This window comes from Rhinopithecus roxellana, chromosome 7 (genome assembly GCF_007565055.1).
Source record: "Rhinopithecus roxellana isolate Shanxi Qingling chromosome 7, ASM756505v1, whole genome shotgun sequence".
Classification (NCBI taxonomy): Eukaryota; Metazoa; Chordata; class Mammalia; order Primates; family Cercopithecidae; genus Rhinopithecus; species Rhinopithecus roxellana.
The window spans coordinates 59,652,177-59,670,170 of record NC_044555.1 but is presented as its reverse complement, the minus strand read 5'-3'; the positions used below and the strand labels follow the sequence as shown (position 1 = coordinate 59,670,170).

The window sequence follows — 17,994 nt, the reverse complement described above, 5'->3', positions numbered from 1 at the left end:
CATTTCAACTTTGGTGAATCTGGCAATTATGTGTCTTGGAGTTGCTCTTCTCGAGGAGTATCTTTGTGGCATTCTCTGTATTTCCTGAATTTGAATGTTGGCCTGCCCTACTAGGTTGGGGAAGTTCTCCTGGATGATATCCTGAAGAGTGTTTTCCAACTTGGTTCCATTTTCCCCCTCACTTTCAGGCACCCCAATCAGACGTAGATTTGGTCTTTTTACATAATCCCATACTTCTTGCAGGCTTTGTTCATTTCTTTTTCTTCTTTTTTCTTTTGGTTTCTCTTCTTGCTTCATTTCATTCATTTGATCCTCAATCACTGATACTCTTTCTTCCAGTTGATCGAGTCGGTTACTGAAGCTTGTGCGTTTGTCACGTATTTCTCGTGTCATGGTTTTCATCTCTGTCATTTCGTTTATGACCTTCTCTGCATTAATTAGTCTAGCTGTCAATTCTTCCACTCTTTTTTCAAGATTTTTAGTTTCTTTGCACTGGGTACGTAATTCCTCCTTTAGCTCTGAGAAGTTTGATGGACTGAAGCCTTCTTCTCTCATCTCGTCAAAGTCATTCTCTGACCAGCTTTGATCCGTTGCTGGCGATGGGCTGCGCTCCTTTGCAGGGGGAGATGCGCTCTTATTTTTTGAATTTCCAGCTTTTCTGCCCTGCTTTTTCCCCATCTTTGTGGTTTTATCTGTCTCTGGTCTTTGATGATGGTGACGTACTGATGGGGTTTTGGTATAGGTGTCCTTCCTGTTTGATAGTTTTCCTTCTGACAGTCAGGACCCTCAGCTATAGGTCTGTTGGAGATTGCTTGAGGTCCACTCCAGACCCTGTTTGCCTGGGTATCAGCAGCAGAGGTTGCAGAAGATAGAATATTGCTGAACAGCGAGTGTACCTGTCTGATTCTTGCTTTGGAAGCTTCCTCTCAGGGGTGTACTCCACCCTGTGAGGTGTGGGGTGTCAGACTGCCCCTAGTGGGGGATGTCTCCCAGTGAGGCTACTCAGGGGTCAGTGACCCACTTGAGCAGGCAGTCTGTCCGTTCTCAGATCTCAACCTCCGTGTTGGGAGATCCACTGCTCTCTTCAAAGCTGTCAGACAGAGTCGTTTGCGTCTGCTCAGGCCTCTGCTGCTTCCCCTGTTGTTTTTTTAGCTGAGCCCTGCCCCCAGAGGTGGAGTCTACAGAGACAGGCAGGTTTCCTTGAGCTGCTGTGAGCTCCACCCAGTTCGAGCTTCCCAGCGGCTTTGTTTACCTACTTAAGCCTCAGCAATGGCGGGCGCCCCTCCCCCAGCCTCGCTGCTGCCTTGCAGTTAGATCGCGGCAGACTGCTGTGTTAGCAATGAGGGAGGCTCCGTGGGCGTGGGACCCTCCCGGCCAGGTGTGGGTATAATCTCCTGGTGTGCCCGTTTGCTTAAAGTGCGGTATTGGGGTGGGAGTTACCCGATTTTCCAGGTGTTGTGTGTCTCAGTTCCCCTGGCTAGGAAAAGGGATTCCCTTCCCCCTTGCGCTTCCCAGGTGAGGTGATGCCTCACCCTGCTTCAGCTCTCGCTGGTCAGGCTGCAGCAGCTGACCAGCACCGATTGTCCGGCACTCCTTAGTGAGATGACCCCAGTACCTCAGTTGAAAATGCAGAAATCACCGGTCTTCTGTGTCGCTTGCGCTGGGAGTTGGAGACTGGAGCCGTTCCTATTCGTCCATCTTGCTCCGCCCCCGGTAATATTCTTATCTTAACACTATTATGTCTTCAAATCCGTAAATCCAGGATGCCTTTTCATTTATTTAGTTCTTTAATTTCTCTTTGAATTTTTAATTTTTAATTTTTTTCTAGCTGCTAATTTTCCATATTTGATGTCTTCAGATCAGATAGTTCTTTAATTTCTTTCAACTGGGTTTTTTAGTTTTTAGTAGACAAGACTTGCATCTCCTTGGTTAAATTTATTCCTAAATAGTGTATTATCTTTGATGCTATTGTAAATAGACTTTTCTGTTTTCCTTTTCATGTTTTTCATTGTTATTGTATAAAAATACAACCGATTTTTGCATGTTGACTTTGTAAACTGCAAGTGTTTTTTTCAACTGCCTAATAATTTTGGATAATTTGTCTTTTATTTTCATGTTTCCATATGTTATTACTTTAAATATTTTATACATAATTATTTCACATTATTTATCTGATAATGTCAATATCTGGTGTTCTTCAAGTTTTAATCTGCACTGATTGTTTCTGTTCACTTGTACTCAAGTTGTCTTGTTGTCTTGCATGTTTGCTGATCTATGTCTGTGATCTTATAATTTTAATATGTAGGAATCCTGGAGGCCTAAACTGGAGGTGCTTTTTTTCTAGAGCAGGTTGAGAATGGTTCTTCCAGGTGCCAGAGGATAATATTTATCTGCAACTTCTTTAGCTTCCTTCTGGGATTCATGACAATGCAGAATTCTCACACTGAGTTCTCCTTGCATTTTGCTCAAGGCTTAGTCTTCCATTAACAACATTAATGTGGGTATTCTCTCTGATGAAAGGTCTTCCTTTTTATATTTGCTCATTATTCACCTCTCTCTGCTATGATTTCAGCTCATTATTTTAAAATGGAAGTTTGTGGGGGTTTTTGTTGATGAGGGGGCTGGAGATTCCCCTTTCTTTGCCAAATACAACAATGTATTGTCAGTGATATAGCCTTTTTTTATTGTTGTACAATATACATAAAATTTACCATTTTAATCATTTTAAGTGTGCAATTTAGTGGTATTAAGTATATTCACAATATTGTGCACCCATTACCACTATCCATTTCCAGAACTTTTTCATCACGCAAACAGAAACTCTGTACTCATTGAAAATAACTCTCCATTTCCTCCCCATTCCAAGCCCCTGGTAACCTCTTTTCTACTTTCTGTCTTTATGAATTTACCTACTCTAGATACCTCATTATGGCAGTTAATTTTATGTGTCAACTTGACTGGGTCATGGGGTGCCCATATATTTGATTAAACTTTATTTTATGTGTGTCTGTGAGAGTGTTTTGTGGTGAGATTAACATTTGAGTTGATAGACTAAGTAAAGCAGATTGTCCTCCCCAGTGTAGGTGGAACTTATCCAATCAGTTGAAGGCCTAAATATAACAAAAAGGCTGACTGTCCTCTTAGTAAGAGACAGTTTCTTCTATTTGACTACCTTTAAACTAGGACTTCGGTTTTGTTTTTTTTTTTTTCTGCCTTTGGCCTCAAACTAAAACATTTTAACTCTTTCTAGGTCTGCAGCCTGCTGGTCTTTGAACTCTCAGGGGTCTCTAGGTTGCCAACTCATCCTGCAGATCTTGAGACTAATCAGACTCCATACTCACATGAGCTAATTCCTTATAAGTATATGTGCGTGTGTGTGTGTGTGTGTGTGTGTGTGTGCGTGTGTGTGCGCGTGTGTGTCTCCTCTTGGTTCTGTTTCTTTGGGAACCATGACTAATACAGATTTTCACACCAAGAGTGATTCTAAAGGAACAGAACTTCAAGGATAAATTTTATACATTTGTTATTGGATTTCTGGAATTGGTTCTGTAATCTGATGAAATTTAAAGACACTACTGACTATTTTCAGTAGTAAAAACTGTCCATGGCATGATCTGGTAATAGAAATATGTAGGCCAGGCTGGGCGCAGTGGCTCACGCCTGTAATCCCAGCACTTTGGGAGGCTGAGGCGGATGGATCACCTGAGGTCAGGAGTTCGAGACCAGCCTGGCCACCATGACAAAACCCTGTCTCTACTAAAAACACAAAAATTAGGCAGGTACCTGTAATCCCAGCTACTCAGGAGGCTGAGGCGTGAGAATCCCTTGAACCTGGTAGACGGAGGTTGCAGTGAGCTGAGATCACGCCACTGCACTCTGGCCTGGACGACAGAGTGACACTCCATCTCCAAATATATGTATATGCAAAATATCTCCATTGGATACTCCTAATCAACTACTTATAAGAAGCAAGGGTCTTGGTGACTATGTATATTGACATTTATGAACATATTTATCAAACTAATGAATATGATGAGATTAGTCGGTTGCTGCTAATGTTGCTGGAAAAAGTGATGAAAGAAAAGGAGGAGCTCAGAAATTTGAATTCCCAGCTCAAGAGCTGCATAAATGACCTGACAGATTCTATGTATGCCCTGAAGGAGACCCTTATCTACTGTAGCCACAGAGCTGAGAGTGCTGAAAATCAAATGCCAAATCTCATCCCGTGACTAACTGAATTACAAAGCAAGTCAAACTTCCAGCTTTGCAGGGTTTCTACTGTTAAAGCAAGGGCATTGACTGGGAAAGAATGGGGCACTATAAGTTGGATTAGGTATGTGTGGAAGACCCTGATTAAGCTGGGGACATTGAGCTCCTAAATATTGATGAGTCTTCTTTGCCAGTGAAAGCTGTCTCTCCATCCCTGTGGTGGCAGTGTCTCCACTCCAGTCTAAGTGGATTAACCCTGCACTGCCTGCGGAAACTGTAATGGCCTCCCTTGAGGCAACTGCCATGCAAGATAATGCTGATTGCCTTCAGGACCCACCCTACCACCCCTCTTTGTTATTAGATCTATAACTACACTCAAGTCCCAGCAGGCAAGGTGAAGTATGAAGGTGACCCATGACAAGATGTACTACACTTCAAAAGAATGACTTGAGTTTTCTAATTTACACAAACAGGAATCCAGAGGATATGTATAGGAATGGGTACTAAGGATGTGAGATAATAGTGGAAGGCACATAAAGTTGGATTAGGCCAAATTTACTGACATGGGCCCACTAAGCAGACATTCTGGATTTAATGTTGCATCTCAGGGAATTAGGAAGGCCTCTAACTATTTAATTGGTTGACTGAAACACAGATCAAAAGATGGCCCACAGTGAGCAAAGTAGAAATTTCAGACTTGCCCTGGTTTAACGTAGAAGAAAGGAGATTGAAATGCTTGAGTTAATTTGTCATTTAAGACCTACTCACCAACACTGGGAGAGTTCAGAAGACACAGATCTCACCATTACTTTGAGAAATAAATTTGTCAGGGGAACCTCAGCATCCTCGAAGGACTCTGTGATCACTCTTCTCTGTAGGTGACACCTTACAGCAGAACCTGCATTCACTGAATTAGAAAACCTAAATACGATGGGAATAATTGGATCCTGGGGTGGCAGGGGAAAAGGGGCAGTACTCAACTGCCAAAGGCAAGGTAAGTGTGGTTACCATAAGGGACAGCAGAGTCAAAACAGCAATTAGAATAGTATGACTATGGTGTTGGCTAGTAGATTATAGTGTTCCTAGAGGAGATATAGATAGAATGCCTACCAAATACTTGATCTGTATAAGCGGAAAAGTTCTAGGTCAAGTGAACAAAAGTCTAACCTGAATAATAAAAACAGAGTCACGGCCTCTCAATCAATTCCCAGATTTGAGCAAGTTTACAGACCCAGCACTACTTGAATGAAGGGGAGGCTCAGTCTCCTTGAGGAAGGACTCTGGTACACTGCCAAGAATACCGTTACTTTCTCTCAGCCTTCCCCAAAGGAACATATGGCCTTTCTATCAGAATAACTGTGCATTGAAGAAAAATACTTAATCAGACCTTTCAGGGACTACTGGACAATGGCTCTGAACTGGCACTAATTTCTGGAGACCCAAAATGTCACTGTGGTCCACTAGTCAGAGTATGGGCTTATGGAGGGTCAAATGATCAATGGAATTTTAGCTCAAGTCCATCTCAAAGTGGATGCAGAGAATCTGTGAGCCTATCTTGTGGTTATTTCCCCAGTCCTGGAATGCGTAATTGGAACAGATATATTGAGCAGCTAGCAGGATCTTCACATTGGTTCCCTGACTTATGGAGCAGGGGCTGTTATAGTGAGAAATCCTCCTGTAATCCTCTGTGAATAACTATTCTCCTTTTGTGAGTAGCTCTTGGCCTACTACTGGGCCTTAGTAGATACTGAATGCTTAGCCACAGACCACCAAGTTGCCATGTGACCTGAACTGCCCATCATGAACTAGGTGTTATCTGACCTACCAAGTCATAAAGTTGGGTATGAATAATGGCACTCCATCATCAAATGGAAGTGGTCTATACATGGTTAGGTCTGAGCAGGTCATGAAGGCACATGTAAATTACATTAAGAAGTAGCCCAAATGTCCATGGTGCCTGTTTCTGCTACCCTGCCTTCTCTCTCCCAGCCTGCACTTATGGCCTCATTGGGAGTTCCCTATGATCAGTTTACAGAGGAAGAGGAGTCTTGGACCTGGTTTACCAATGGTTTTGCATGATATGCAGGTACTACACAAAAGTGGATAGTCCCTATCTGAGATACCCATGAAGGACAATGGGCAGAATTTTAGGCAGTGTACGTGGTTGTGGACTTTGCTTAGAAGAAGAAATGGCCAGGTGTGCAATTATATGTCAAATTATGGGCTGTAGTCAGTGCTTTGTCCAGATATGGACTTGGAAGGAACATGATTAGAAAACAGGTGACAAATTTGGGGAAGAGGTATGTGGATAGATCTCTCTGAATGGGCGAAGGATGTGAAGATATTTATGTCCCATTTGAGTGTTCAACAAAGGGTGACCTCAGCAGATAAGGATTTCAGTAATCAAGTAAATATGATGAGCCGGGTGCAGTGGCTCACACCTGTAATCCCAGCACTTTGGGAAGCAAAGGCAGGAGGATCACCTGAGGTCAGGAGTTCAAGATCAGCCTGGCCAACATGGTGAAACCCTGTCTCTACTAAAAATACAAAAATTAGCCAGGTGTGGTGATGTGCACCTATAGTCCCAGCTACATGGGAGGCTGAGGCACGAGAAATGCTTGAACCTGGGAGGCAGAGGTTGCAGTGAGCCGAGATCGTGCCACTGCACTCCAGCCTGGGTGACAGAGCAAGACTCCATCTCAAAAAAAAAAAAAAAAAAAAAAAAAAAGTAGATATGATGATCTGTTCTGTGGATACCAGTCATCCTCTTTACTCAGCCACCTATGTCACTGCCTGATGGGCTCATGAACAAAGTAGCCATGGTGGCAGGGATAGAGGTTATGCATGGGCTCAGCAACATGGACTTCTATTCAACAAGGCTGACCTGTCTATGGCCACTGCTAAGGGCCCAATCTGATAGCAGTAGAGACAAACAGAGAGTCCCCAGTATGGCAGTATTTCCCAGGATGATCAGCCAGCTATCTGGCAGCAGGCTGATTACATTAGAATATGTTAATCATGGAAGGGGCAGCGTTTTGTCCTTCCTGGAAGGAAACTGGACTACTACTTCACAATGGAGGTATGGGAGAGTGTGTCTGGAATATAACAGATCCGTTAGAGTGTCTCTTACTATTACCACACCCTATGATTCTGGTCAATGGGAAACTACAGCTACCCAATCCATGCAGGACTACTAATGGCCCAGGCTCTTCAGGAATAAAGGTTCGGGTCACCTCATCAGGTAAAGAACCACAATCAGCTGAGATGCTTGCTGAAGGCAAAGTCAACACAGAATGGGTAGTAGAAGAAGATAGTTATCAATACCAGTCAAGTTTTGTCATATCATGTTAGGTGGAATTAGGACCTCATTTCTGTCTCTATTTAGAGATAAAGGAGATGTGTATGGTGGGTGCTACATTGACAAGGGGTGGACTTGTGATGGTTAATTTTATGTATCTACTTTACTTGGTCATAAGGTGCCCAGATATTTACTCAAACATTATTCTGGGTATTTCTCTGAGGGTGTTTTTGAATTAGATTAACACTGAAGTCAGTAGACTGAGTAAAGCAGATTGCCCTCCCTAATGTGGACAGGCATCATCCAATTAGTTGAAGGCCTGAATAGAACAAAAAGGCTGAGTCTTCCCCAAGTAAGAAAGTGTTCTTGCTGCCTGCCTGCCTTTGGACTGGAACATCTGCTTTTTCCTGCTTTTAGTCTTGAACTAAAACAGTTTAGCTCATCCAGAGAGAGAAGGCAGGCAGACAGACAGAATCTCCTATTGGTTCTGTTTCTTTGGATATCCCTGACTAACACACTCATATAAGTAGAATCATACAATATCTATATCCTTTTATGTCTGGCCTATTCACTTAGCATATTTTCTTCTTTTTTTTTAGATTGAGTTTCACTCTGTGGCCCAGGTTGGAGTGCAGTGGCACAATCTCAGCTCACTGCAAGCTCCGCCTCCTGGGTTCATGCCATTCTCCTGCCTCAGCCTCCTGAGTACCTGGGACTACAGGTGCCCGCCATCATGCTCGGCTAATTTTTTGTATTTTTAGAAGAGACGGGGTTTTACTGTGTTAGCCAGGATGGTCTCGATCTCCTGACCTCGTGATCCACCCTCCTCAGCCTCCCAAAGTGCTGGGATTACAGGCATGAGCCACCGCGCCTGGCCTTCACTTAGCATATTTTCAAAGTTCATCATGTTGTGGCACTAATCAGAGATATAACCTTTTTTAAATGGGAATTTCTTCTAGAATATCCAATGTCTAGACTTCAGGTCACCAAACTGCCAGTTTGGTGAAGTCTTTAATCCAGCCTTGATGGATAAAGGAATTCTTCTTGAACATGATGTTTATCTGAGACTTAAAGAATGAGTCAGGTGAAAGTGGCAGTAGTGCGCAGCTAGAAAAATGTTCCAGGTAGAAGAAATAGTATCTATTTAAAAGCCTGGGCCGGGCGCGGTGGCTCAAGCCTGTAATCCCAGCACTTTGGGAGGCCGAGACGGGCGGATCACGAGGTCAGGAGATCGAGACCATCCTGGCTAACACGGTGAAACCTCGTCTCTACTAAAAATACAAAAAAAACTAGCCGGACGAGGTGGCGGGCGCCTGTAGTCCCAGCTACTCGGGAGGCTGAGGCAGGAGAATGGCGTGAACCCGGGAGGCGGAGCTTGCAGTGAGCTGAGATCCCGCCATTGCACTCCAGCCCGGCCGACAGAGCGAGACTCCGCCTCAAAAAGAAAAAAAAAAAAAAAAAAAAAAAGCCTGATATGAGATACAATGTGCTGTGTTTAGTGACCTGAGAATTTCTTAGTATGGATGGAGCTTAAAGAGCCAAGTGGCAAGAGACTGTATTAGAAAGATTGGTAAGGACCACATCATGGTTAACTCTTAGTGAACAAAGAATATAGAAAATACCAAAGAGAGGAACTATTCCTTCCCCCATTACTCATGGGATGATAAGAGTTTATGTCATGTCTTTTCATCAGCACAATTTGTTGAATTATCCAGTAAACCCAGATTAAGAATGAAGACTTCCTGGACCACTGAAGTTAAAGGTCAAAAAGGCTTGGGAATCAAGGTGCTGATGAGGAGAATCAACTCTTGGATCTACTCTGCCCTTTTCTTGGTACTTTACCTTTTTCTTAAAGTCACCGTGTTCTCTCAGAATGCCTTTTACAATGTCTTGCTACCTTAGGTACTTAATAAATGTTGCCCTGAAAGTTTGGTCATATATCAACCTTATTATGTTATGTTAAGCTCTAGGAGAGGTGGTTTTTTTTTTCTTTCTTTCCAAGGAGACTAGCATACCTTTACTTTGCCATTCTGAAAAAAGAGAGTCCAGTGATGGCCATCTTGACTGCTGGAGATGAGGAACTCCTTCACATACATGCTGGTAAGTAGAGATTTTACTCCCTGAGTAGTTATTCCTGTGACTTTCATTGTCTTCTGGAAGTCCACTTGCAGCCACTCTTTTGGATTATTCACCTGAGGGCAATAGAGTTGGATTAGTAGCCTCTTGGTAACCATTTATTCCCAGAAATTCCCAAATCCCTCTTAACCATACCACAGCATTTCTCACTCTACTTTCTTTTTTGGAGATGAAGTCTCGCTTTGTCACCCAGGTGGGAGTGCAATGGCACGATCTCAGCTCACTGAACCTCTGCCTCCCAAGTTCAAGCGATTCTCCTGCCTCAGCCTCCCGAGTAGCTGTGGTTACAGGTACCCACCACCATGCCCAGATAATTTTCTATTTTTAGTAGAGATGAGGTTTCACCAGGTTGGCCAGGCTGGTCTTGAACTCCTGACTTCAGGTGATCTGCCACCTCGGCCTCCCAAAGTGTTAGGATTACAGGCGTGAGCCACTGTGCGCAGCCTCACTCTTTCTTTCTTTTTTTTTTTGAGACGGAGTCAGGCACGGTCGCCTGGGCCAGAGTACAATAGCGTGATCTCAGCTCACTGCAACGTCCGCCTCCCAGGTTCATGTGATGATCTTGCCTCAGCAAAAGACTGGTCTCGAACTCCTGACCTTGTGATCAGCCCGCCTCAGCCTCCCAAAGTGCTGGGATTACAGGCATGAGCCACCGTGCCAGGCCTCTACTTTCTATTAGCTAATCTGTCTCTCTTATTCAACTCTAAGCAACTTCAGGGCCAAAATTTTTCACAATTCACCTTTGTATCCCTAGGCTCATCCTGGGAATACTAAGATACACAGTAAATGTTTACTTTCCATTGATGTAATGAGAAACCTGGAAAGAAAGCTAATTGTTGATTTTTTTTTTTTTTTGAGACGGAGTCTCGCTCTGTCGCCCGGGCTGGAGTGCAGTGGCCAGATCTCAGCTCACTGCAAGCTCCGCCTCCCAGGTTCACGCCATTCTCCTGCCTCAGCCTCCCGAGTAGCTGGGACTACAGGCGCCCGCCACCTCGCCCGGCTAGTTTTTTGTATTTTTTAGTAGAGACGGGGTTTCACGGTGTTAGCCAGGATGGTCTCGATCTCCTGACCTCGTGATCCGCCCGTCTCGGCCTCCCAAAGTGCTGGGATTACAGGCTTGAGCCACCGCGCCCGGCCAATTGTTGATATTTATATGTAAAATGGACTTTAGCTTCTACAATTCTTTGACAGATATTAGCCCGTAATCAAACTTCCTTGACACTCTTTTTAGAACTAGCAGTTGATAGAAATACCTCGGAAGAAACAGTCAAGGCCTTCCCCCATTTTTTCCCCAACCACTGCTTTGAGTCAGTTAAAGAGTAAATCTGTTGCCTCTTACCTGAGGTCTCCAGGCATTACTCCTTCCTTGGAGGTTAAGTCGAGCTTTTGAAGGAGACCAGGTGGCAAACATATTGGTGAAGTAGGATGAAGCAGTAATCTGTGCATCTGATATTGCTTTACTCTCCATTCCCAACGGCATGCTGCAACCTCAAAGAAAAGAAAAAGGAAGGTTATCACAAGGACATGCTTCAGCCTCAGTTATACTGAGCAGCCTCCACTGATATTCTAGGGCTACTGTCATCATAATATCATTTCTCAGGTGTTAACTTTTGCATAGATTCTGTTATTGGATTTTTTGTTTTGTTTTGTTTTTTGAGATGGAGTCTCGCTTTGTCACCCAGGCTGGAGTGCAGTGGCGTGATCTCGGCTCACTGCAACCTCCACCTCCCGGGTTCAAGTGATTGTCTTGCCTCAGCCTCCGGAGTAGCTAGGACTACAGGCGCCCGCCACAATGACCAGCTAATTTTTTGTATTTTTAGTACAGATGGGGTTTCACCGTGTTAGCCAGGATGGTCTTGATCTCCTGACCTCATGATCTGCCCACCTTGGCCTCCCAAAGTGCTGGGATTATAGGTGTGAGCCACCACGCCCGGCCAATTCTGTTATTGTTATCTGTTTTCTGGCCAGCTCTTCCCACTTTGTGTGACTCTTTAATTTTCCTTGTTTCTTTTCTTCTTCTACTTTTATTTTAGGTTCTAGGGGTACATGGGTAGGTTTGTTGCATGGGTAAATTGCATGTCACTGAGGCTTGGTGTATGAATGATCCCCTCACCCAGGTAGTAAGTGTAGTACCCAATACGTAACCTTCAAACCCACACCCCCCTCCCAACCTCTCCCCTCCTGAGTTTCCATCATTGTGTCCATGTGCATTGAATGTTTAGCTCCCACTTATGAGAACAGGTGATATTTGGTTTTCTGTTCTTGCATTAGTTCATTTATGATAATAGCCTCTAGCTGCATCTAAGTTGCTGAAAAGGACATGAACTCATTCTTTTTTATGGCTGCATAGTATTCCATGGTATGTATGTACCACATTTTCTTTATCCAGTCTGTTGTTGATGGGCATTTAGGTTGATTCCATGCCTTTGCTATTGTGAATCGTGCGGAAATGAACATATGTATGCATGTGTCTTTATGACAGAATGATTTATATTCCTTTGAGTATACACCCAGTGATGGGGTGGCTGGGTTGAATGGTATTTCTGGGTTTGCCCAGGACTGTGCTGGTTTTAGCACTAACAATTTTGTTTCCTGATACCGGGAACCCTCCTCCAGTCTCAAGATAACTAGAACAGTTAGTCGCCCTACCCATAGTTGAGGGAAGAAGGATATGGGATGACTTGGCACTTACTATTTAAATCACAGCCCATCAACTCCATGCGAAGAGTGCTGCGAATGCTATAATGAGTTGGGTGCAAACGGATGTATCGAGCAATAATTGGAGGGTTAAAAATATTGTGTTTTATCCCAGATGAATCCACATTGCCAAAGAAGACCTGTATGGAGAGATTAGCACAAATACATGGAAAGTGAATACACAGTAAAAAGCAATTTCTGTCAATCACATCTTCCTTCTAATTTGCTTTGTGCATTTCTCAACAGCATCCAACATCTACATAAGACAACTATGGTTAGATGAATGTTACGATGGTAGACACAAAGGAGGAAAGCACCAAGAAGAAGTGGGAACAAGGGAAATTATTAGGTCTGGGGCAAGTGAAGTCATTTTCTACTGCAAACTGAACAACTTGCTCCTGAATGACTACCAGGTAAATAATGAAATGAAGGCAGATGTAAAGATGTTCTTTGAAACCAATGAGAACGAAGACACAACGTACCAGAATCTCTGGGACACATTTAAACCAGTGTTTAGAGGGAAATTTATAGCACTAAATGCCTACAAGAGAAAGCAGGAAAGATTGAAAACTGACACCCTAACATCAAAATTAAAGAATTGGAGAAGCAACAGCAAACAAATTCAAAAGCTAGCAGAAGACATGAAATAACTAAGATCAGAGCAGAACTGAAAGAGATAGAGACACAAAAAACTCTTCAAAAAATCAATGAATCCAGGATCGTGATCTGCCCACCTTGGCCTCCCAAAGTGCTGGGATTACAGGCGTAGCCACCGCGCCTGGCCTTCACTTAGCATATTTTCAAAGTTCATCATGTTGTGACACTAATCAGAGATATAACCTTTTTTAAATGGGAATTTCTTCAACAAAATAGATAGACCGCTAGCCAGACTAATAAAGAAGAAAAGAGAGAAGAATCAAGTAGATGCAATAAAAAATGATATTGGTGATATCACCACTGATCCCACAGAAATACAAACTACCATCAGAGAATACTATAAACACATCTATGAAAATAAACTAGAAAATCTAGAAGAAATATATAAATTCCTGGACACATACACTCTCCCAAGTCTGAGCCAGGAAGAAGTCAAATCACTGAATAGACCTATAACAAGTTCTGAAATTGAGGCGGTAATTAATAGCCTACCAACCAAAAAAAAGTCCAGGACCAGACAGATTCACAGCTGAATTCTACCAGAGGTACAAAGAGGAGCTGGTACCATTCCTTCTGAAACTATTCCAATCAATAGAAAAAGAGGGAATCCTCCCTAACTCATTTTATGAGGCCAGCATAATCCTGATACCAAAACCTGGCAGAGACACAACAAAAAAAGAAAATTTCAGGCCAATATCCCTGATGAACATCAGTGCGAAAATCCTCAATAAAATACTGGCTAACTGAATTCAGCAGCACATCAAAAAGCTTATCCTCCATGATCAAGTTGGCTTCATCCCTGGGATGCAAGGCTGGTTCAACATATGCAAATCAATAAACATAATCCAGCATATAAAGAGAACCAAAGACAAAAACCACATGATTATCTCAATAGATGCAGAAAAGGCCTTCGATAAAATTCAATACCTTTTCATGCTAAACACTCTCAATAAACTAGGTATCGATGGAACATACCTCAAAATAATAAGAGCTATTTATGACAAACCCACAGCCAATATCACACGGAATGGGCAAAAACTGGAAGCATTCCCTTTGAAAACTGGCACAAGACAATGATGCCCTCTCTTACCACTCCTATTCAACATAGTATTGGAAGTTCTGGCCAGGGCAATCAGGCAAGAGAAAGCAATAAAGCGTATTCAAATAGGAAAAAAGGAAGTCAAATTGTCCCTGTTTGCAGATGACATGATTGTATATTTAGAAAATCCCATCATCTCAGCCAAAAACCTCCTTAAGCTGATAAGCAACTTCAGCAAAGTCTCAGGATACAAAATCAATGTGCAAAAATCACAAGCATTCCTACACACCAATAACAGACAAATGGATAGCCAAATCATGAGTGAACTCCCATTCACAATTGCTACAGAGAATAAAATACCTAGGAATACAACTTACAAGGGATGTGAAGGACCTCTTCAAGGAGAACTACACACCACTGATCAAGGAAATAAGAGAGGACACAAACAAATGGAAAAACATTCCATGCTCATGGATAGGAAGAATCAATATCGTGAAAATGGCCATACTGCCTAAAGTAATTTATAGATTCAATGCTATCTCCATCAAGCTACCACTGACTTTCTTCACAAAATTGGAAAAAAACTACTTTAAACTTCAGATGGAACCAAAAAACAGCCCACATAGCCAAGACAATCCTGGGCAAGAAGGACAAAGCTGGAGGCATCATGCTACCTGACTTCAAACTATAGTACAAGACTACAGTAACCAAAACAGCATGGTACTGGTACCAAAACAGAGATACAGACCAATGGAACAGAACGGAGGCCTCAGAAATAACACCACACAGCTACAACCATCTTTTCTTTGACAAACCTGACACAAACAAGCAATGGGGAAAAGATTCCCTATTTAATAAATAGTGTCGGAAAAACTGGCTAGCCATATGCAGAAAACTGAAACTGGACCCCTTCCTTACACCTTTTACAAAAATCAACTCAAGATGGATCAAAGACTTAAATGTAAGACCTAGGACCATAAAAATCCTAGAGGGAAACCTGGGTAATACCATTCAGGACATAGGCATGGGCAAAGACTTCATATCTAAAACACCAAAAGCAATGACAACAAAAGCCAGAATTGACAAATGGGATCTAATCAAACTAAGGAGCTTCTGCACAGCAAAAGAAACTATCATCAGAGTGAACAGGCAACCTACAGAATGGGAGAAAATTTTTGCAATCTATCCATCTGACAAAGGGCTAATATCCAGAATCTACAAAGAACTTAAACAAATTTACAAGAAAAAAAAAACCCCATCAAAAAATGGGCAAAGGATATGAATAGACACTTCTCAAAAGAAGACATTTATGCAGCCAACAGACATATGAAAAAATGCTCATCATCACTGGTTATTAGAGAAATGCAAATCAAAACCACAATGAGATACCATTTCATGCCAGTTAGAATGGTGATCATTAAAAAGTCAGGAAACAACAGATGCTAGAGAGGTTGTGGAAAAATAGCAATGCTTTTACACTGTTGATGGGAGTGTAAATTAATTCAACCATTGTGGAAGACAGTGTGGCGATTCCTCAAGGATCTAGAACTGGAAATACCATTTGACCCAGCAATCCCATTACTGGGCATATGCCCAAAGGATTATAAATCATTCTACAATAAAGACACATGCACATGTATGTTTATTGTGGCACTATTCACAATAGCATAAGACTTGGAACCAACCCAAATGTCCATCAATGATAGACTGGATTAAGAAAATGTAGCACATATACACCATGGAATACTATACAGCCATTAAAAAGGATGAGTTCATGTCCTTTGCAGGGACATGGATGAAGCTGTAAATCATCATTCTCAGCAAACTATCACAAGATCAGAAAACCAAACACTGCATGTTCTCACTCACAAGGGGGAGTTGAACAATAAGAACATATAGAAGCAGGGAGGGGAACATCGCACACCAGGGCCTGTTGGGGGGTGGGGGGCTAGGAGAGGGATAACATTAGAAGATATACCTGATGTAGGTGACGGGTTGATGGGTGCACCAAACCACCAGGGCACATGTATACCTATGTAACAAAACTGCACGTTCTGCACACGTACCCCAGAACTTAAAATATAATTTAAATAAATAAATAAATAAATAAAATAAGCATCCAAATAGGAGAGAATAGTAAAATCATCTCTTTTTGCAGATGACATGATCATACATGTAGAAAACTCTAAAGACTCAACAAAAAATTATTAGAACTAATACATGAATTCTGTAAAGTTGCAGGATACAAAATCAACATACAGAAGTCAGTGGTGTTTCTACACACTATAAACTATCCCAAAGGAAATTAGAAAATAATCTTATTTACAATAGCAACAAAAGAATAAAATACTTAGGAATAGACTTAACCAAAGAAATGAAAGACTTGTACAATGAAAATATAGAAAACATTTATGAAGGAAATTAAAGAAGACACAGATAAATAAAAGATATTCCATATTCCTAGATTGAAAGAATTAGTATTGTTAAAATGTCCACAATACCCAAAGTAATCTATAGATTTGATGTGATCTGTATCAAAATCTCAAAATCTCAATGGTGTTCTTCACAGAAATAAAAAAAAAACTTTAAATTAATATGAAATCACAAAAGACCCCAAGGAGGCAAAGCAATTTTTTTTTTTTTTTTTTTGAGACAGAGTATTGCTCTGTCACCCAGGCTGGAGTGCAGTGGTGCAATCTCGGCTCACCACAACCTCTGCCTCCCAGGTTCAAGTGATTCTCCTGCCTCAGCTACCACACCTGGCTAATTTTTGTATTTTTTCAGTAGAGATGGGGTTTTACCATGTTGGTGAGGCTGCTCTTAAATTCCTGACCTCAAGTGATCAACCCATCTCAGCCTCCCAAAGTGCTGGGATTACAGGTGTGAGCCACCACATGCAGCCAGGCAAAGCAATCTTAAGAAAAACAAAGCTAGAGGAATCATACTTCCTGATTTCAAAATATACTACAAGTCTCCAGTAATCAAAATAGCATGGTGCTGGCATAAAAATAGACACATCAACCCAGGGAACAGAATAGAAAAGCCCAGAAATAAATTCACACATTTACTGTCAACAGATTTTTGACAAGGGTGCCAAGAACACACAACAGGAAAAAGAGAGTCTCTTCAATAAATGATATTGGGAAAACTGAATTTCCACATGCAGAAGAAAGAAATTGGGCCCTTTTCTCAAACTATACATAAAATTCAACTCAAAATTGATTAAACACTTGTATATAAGACCTGAAACTATAAAACTCCTAGAAGAAAACAGGGAAAAAGCTTCCTGATATTGATTTGGGCAATACTTTTTTTATATGACACCAAAATCACAGGCAACAAAAACAAAAATAGACAACTAGGATTGCATCAAACTAAAAAGTTTCTACACAGCAAAAGAAATAATCAACAGAGTGAAAAGGCAACCTATGGAATGGATAAAAATATTTGCAAATTGTATATCTGATAATAGGTAAGAAACTCAAACAACTCATTAGTAAGAAACAAACTACGGACACTTCTCAAAAGAAGACATTCATACAGCCAACAGACACATGAAAAAATGCTCATCATCACTGGCCATCAGAGAAATGCAAATCAAAACCACAATGAGATACCATCTCACACCAGTTAGAATGGCAATCACTAAAAAATCAGGAAACAACAGGTGCTGGAGAGGATGTGGAGAAATAGGAACACTTTTACACTGTTGGTGGGATTGTAAACTAGTTCAACCATTGTGGAAAACAGTATGGCAATTCCTCAAGGATCTAGAACTACAAATACCATTTGACCCAGCCATCCCATTACTGGGGATATACCCAAAGGATTATAAATCATGCTGCTATAAAGACACATGCATATGTATGTTTATTGCGGCACTATTCACAATAGCAAAGACTTGGAATCAACCCAAATGTCCATCAGTGACAGACAGGATTAAGAAAATGTGGCACAT

The 17,994-nt window shown here is 41.7% G+C and overlaps 1 protein-coding gene across 6 annotated transcripts in view; it reads right to left on the bottom strand.

Moving 5' to 3' along the window:
• Positions 1-17,994, bottom strand: part of F8 (coagulation factor VIII) — a 224,087-nt gene that overhangs the window by 17,373 nt on the left and 188,720 nt on the right. For 5 of the 6 annotated variants that reach the window (XM_010352837.2, XM_010352828.2, XM_010352840.2 and 2 more), the window contains 3 exons: positions 12,336-12,480; positions 10,983-11,131; positions 9,523-9,699 (listed from right to left, as the gene is read on the bottom strand). In XM_010352837.2, the coding sequence (XP_010351139.1) occupies positions 9,523-9,699; positions 10,983-11,131; positions 12,336-12,480 (471 nt within the window). Of the gene's footprint in view, positions 1-9,522; positions 9,700-10,982; positions 11,132-12,335; positions 12,481-17,994 lie in introns of those variants that run through there. The other variant, XR_004058312.1, reaches the window with a different exon arrangement.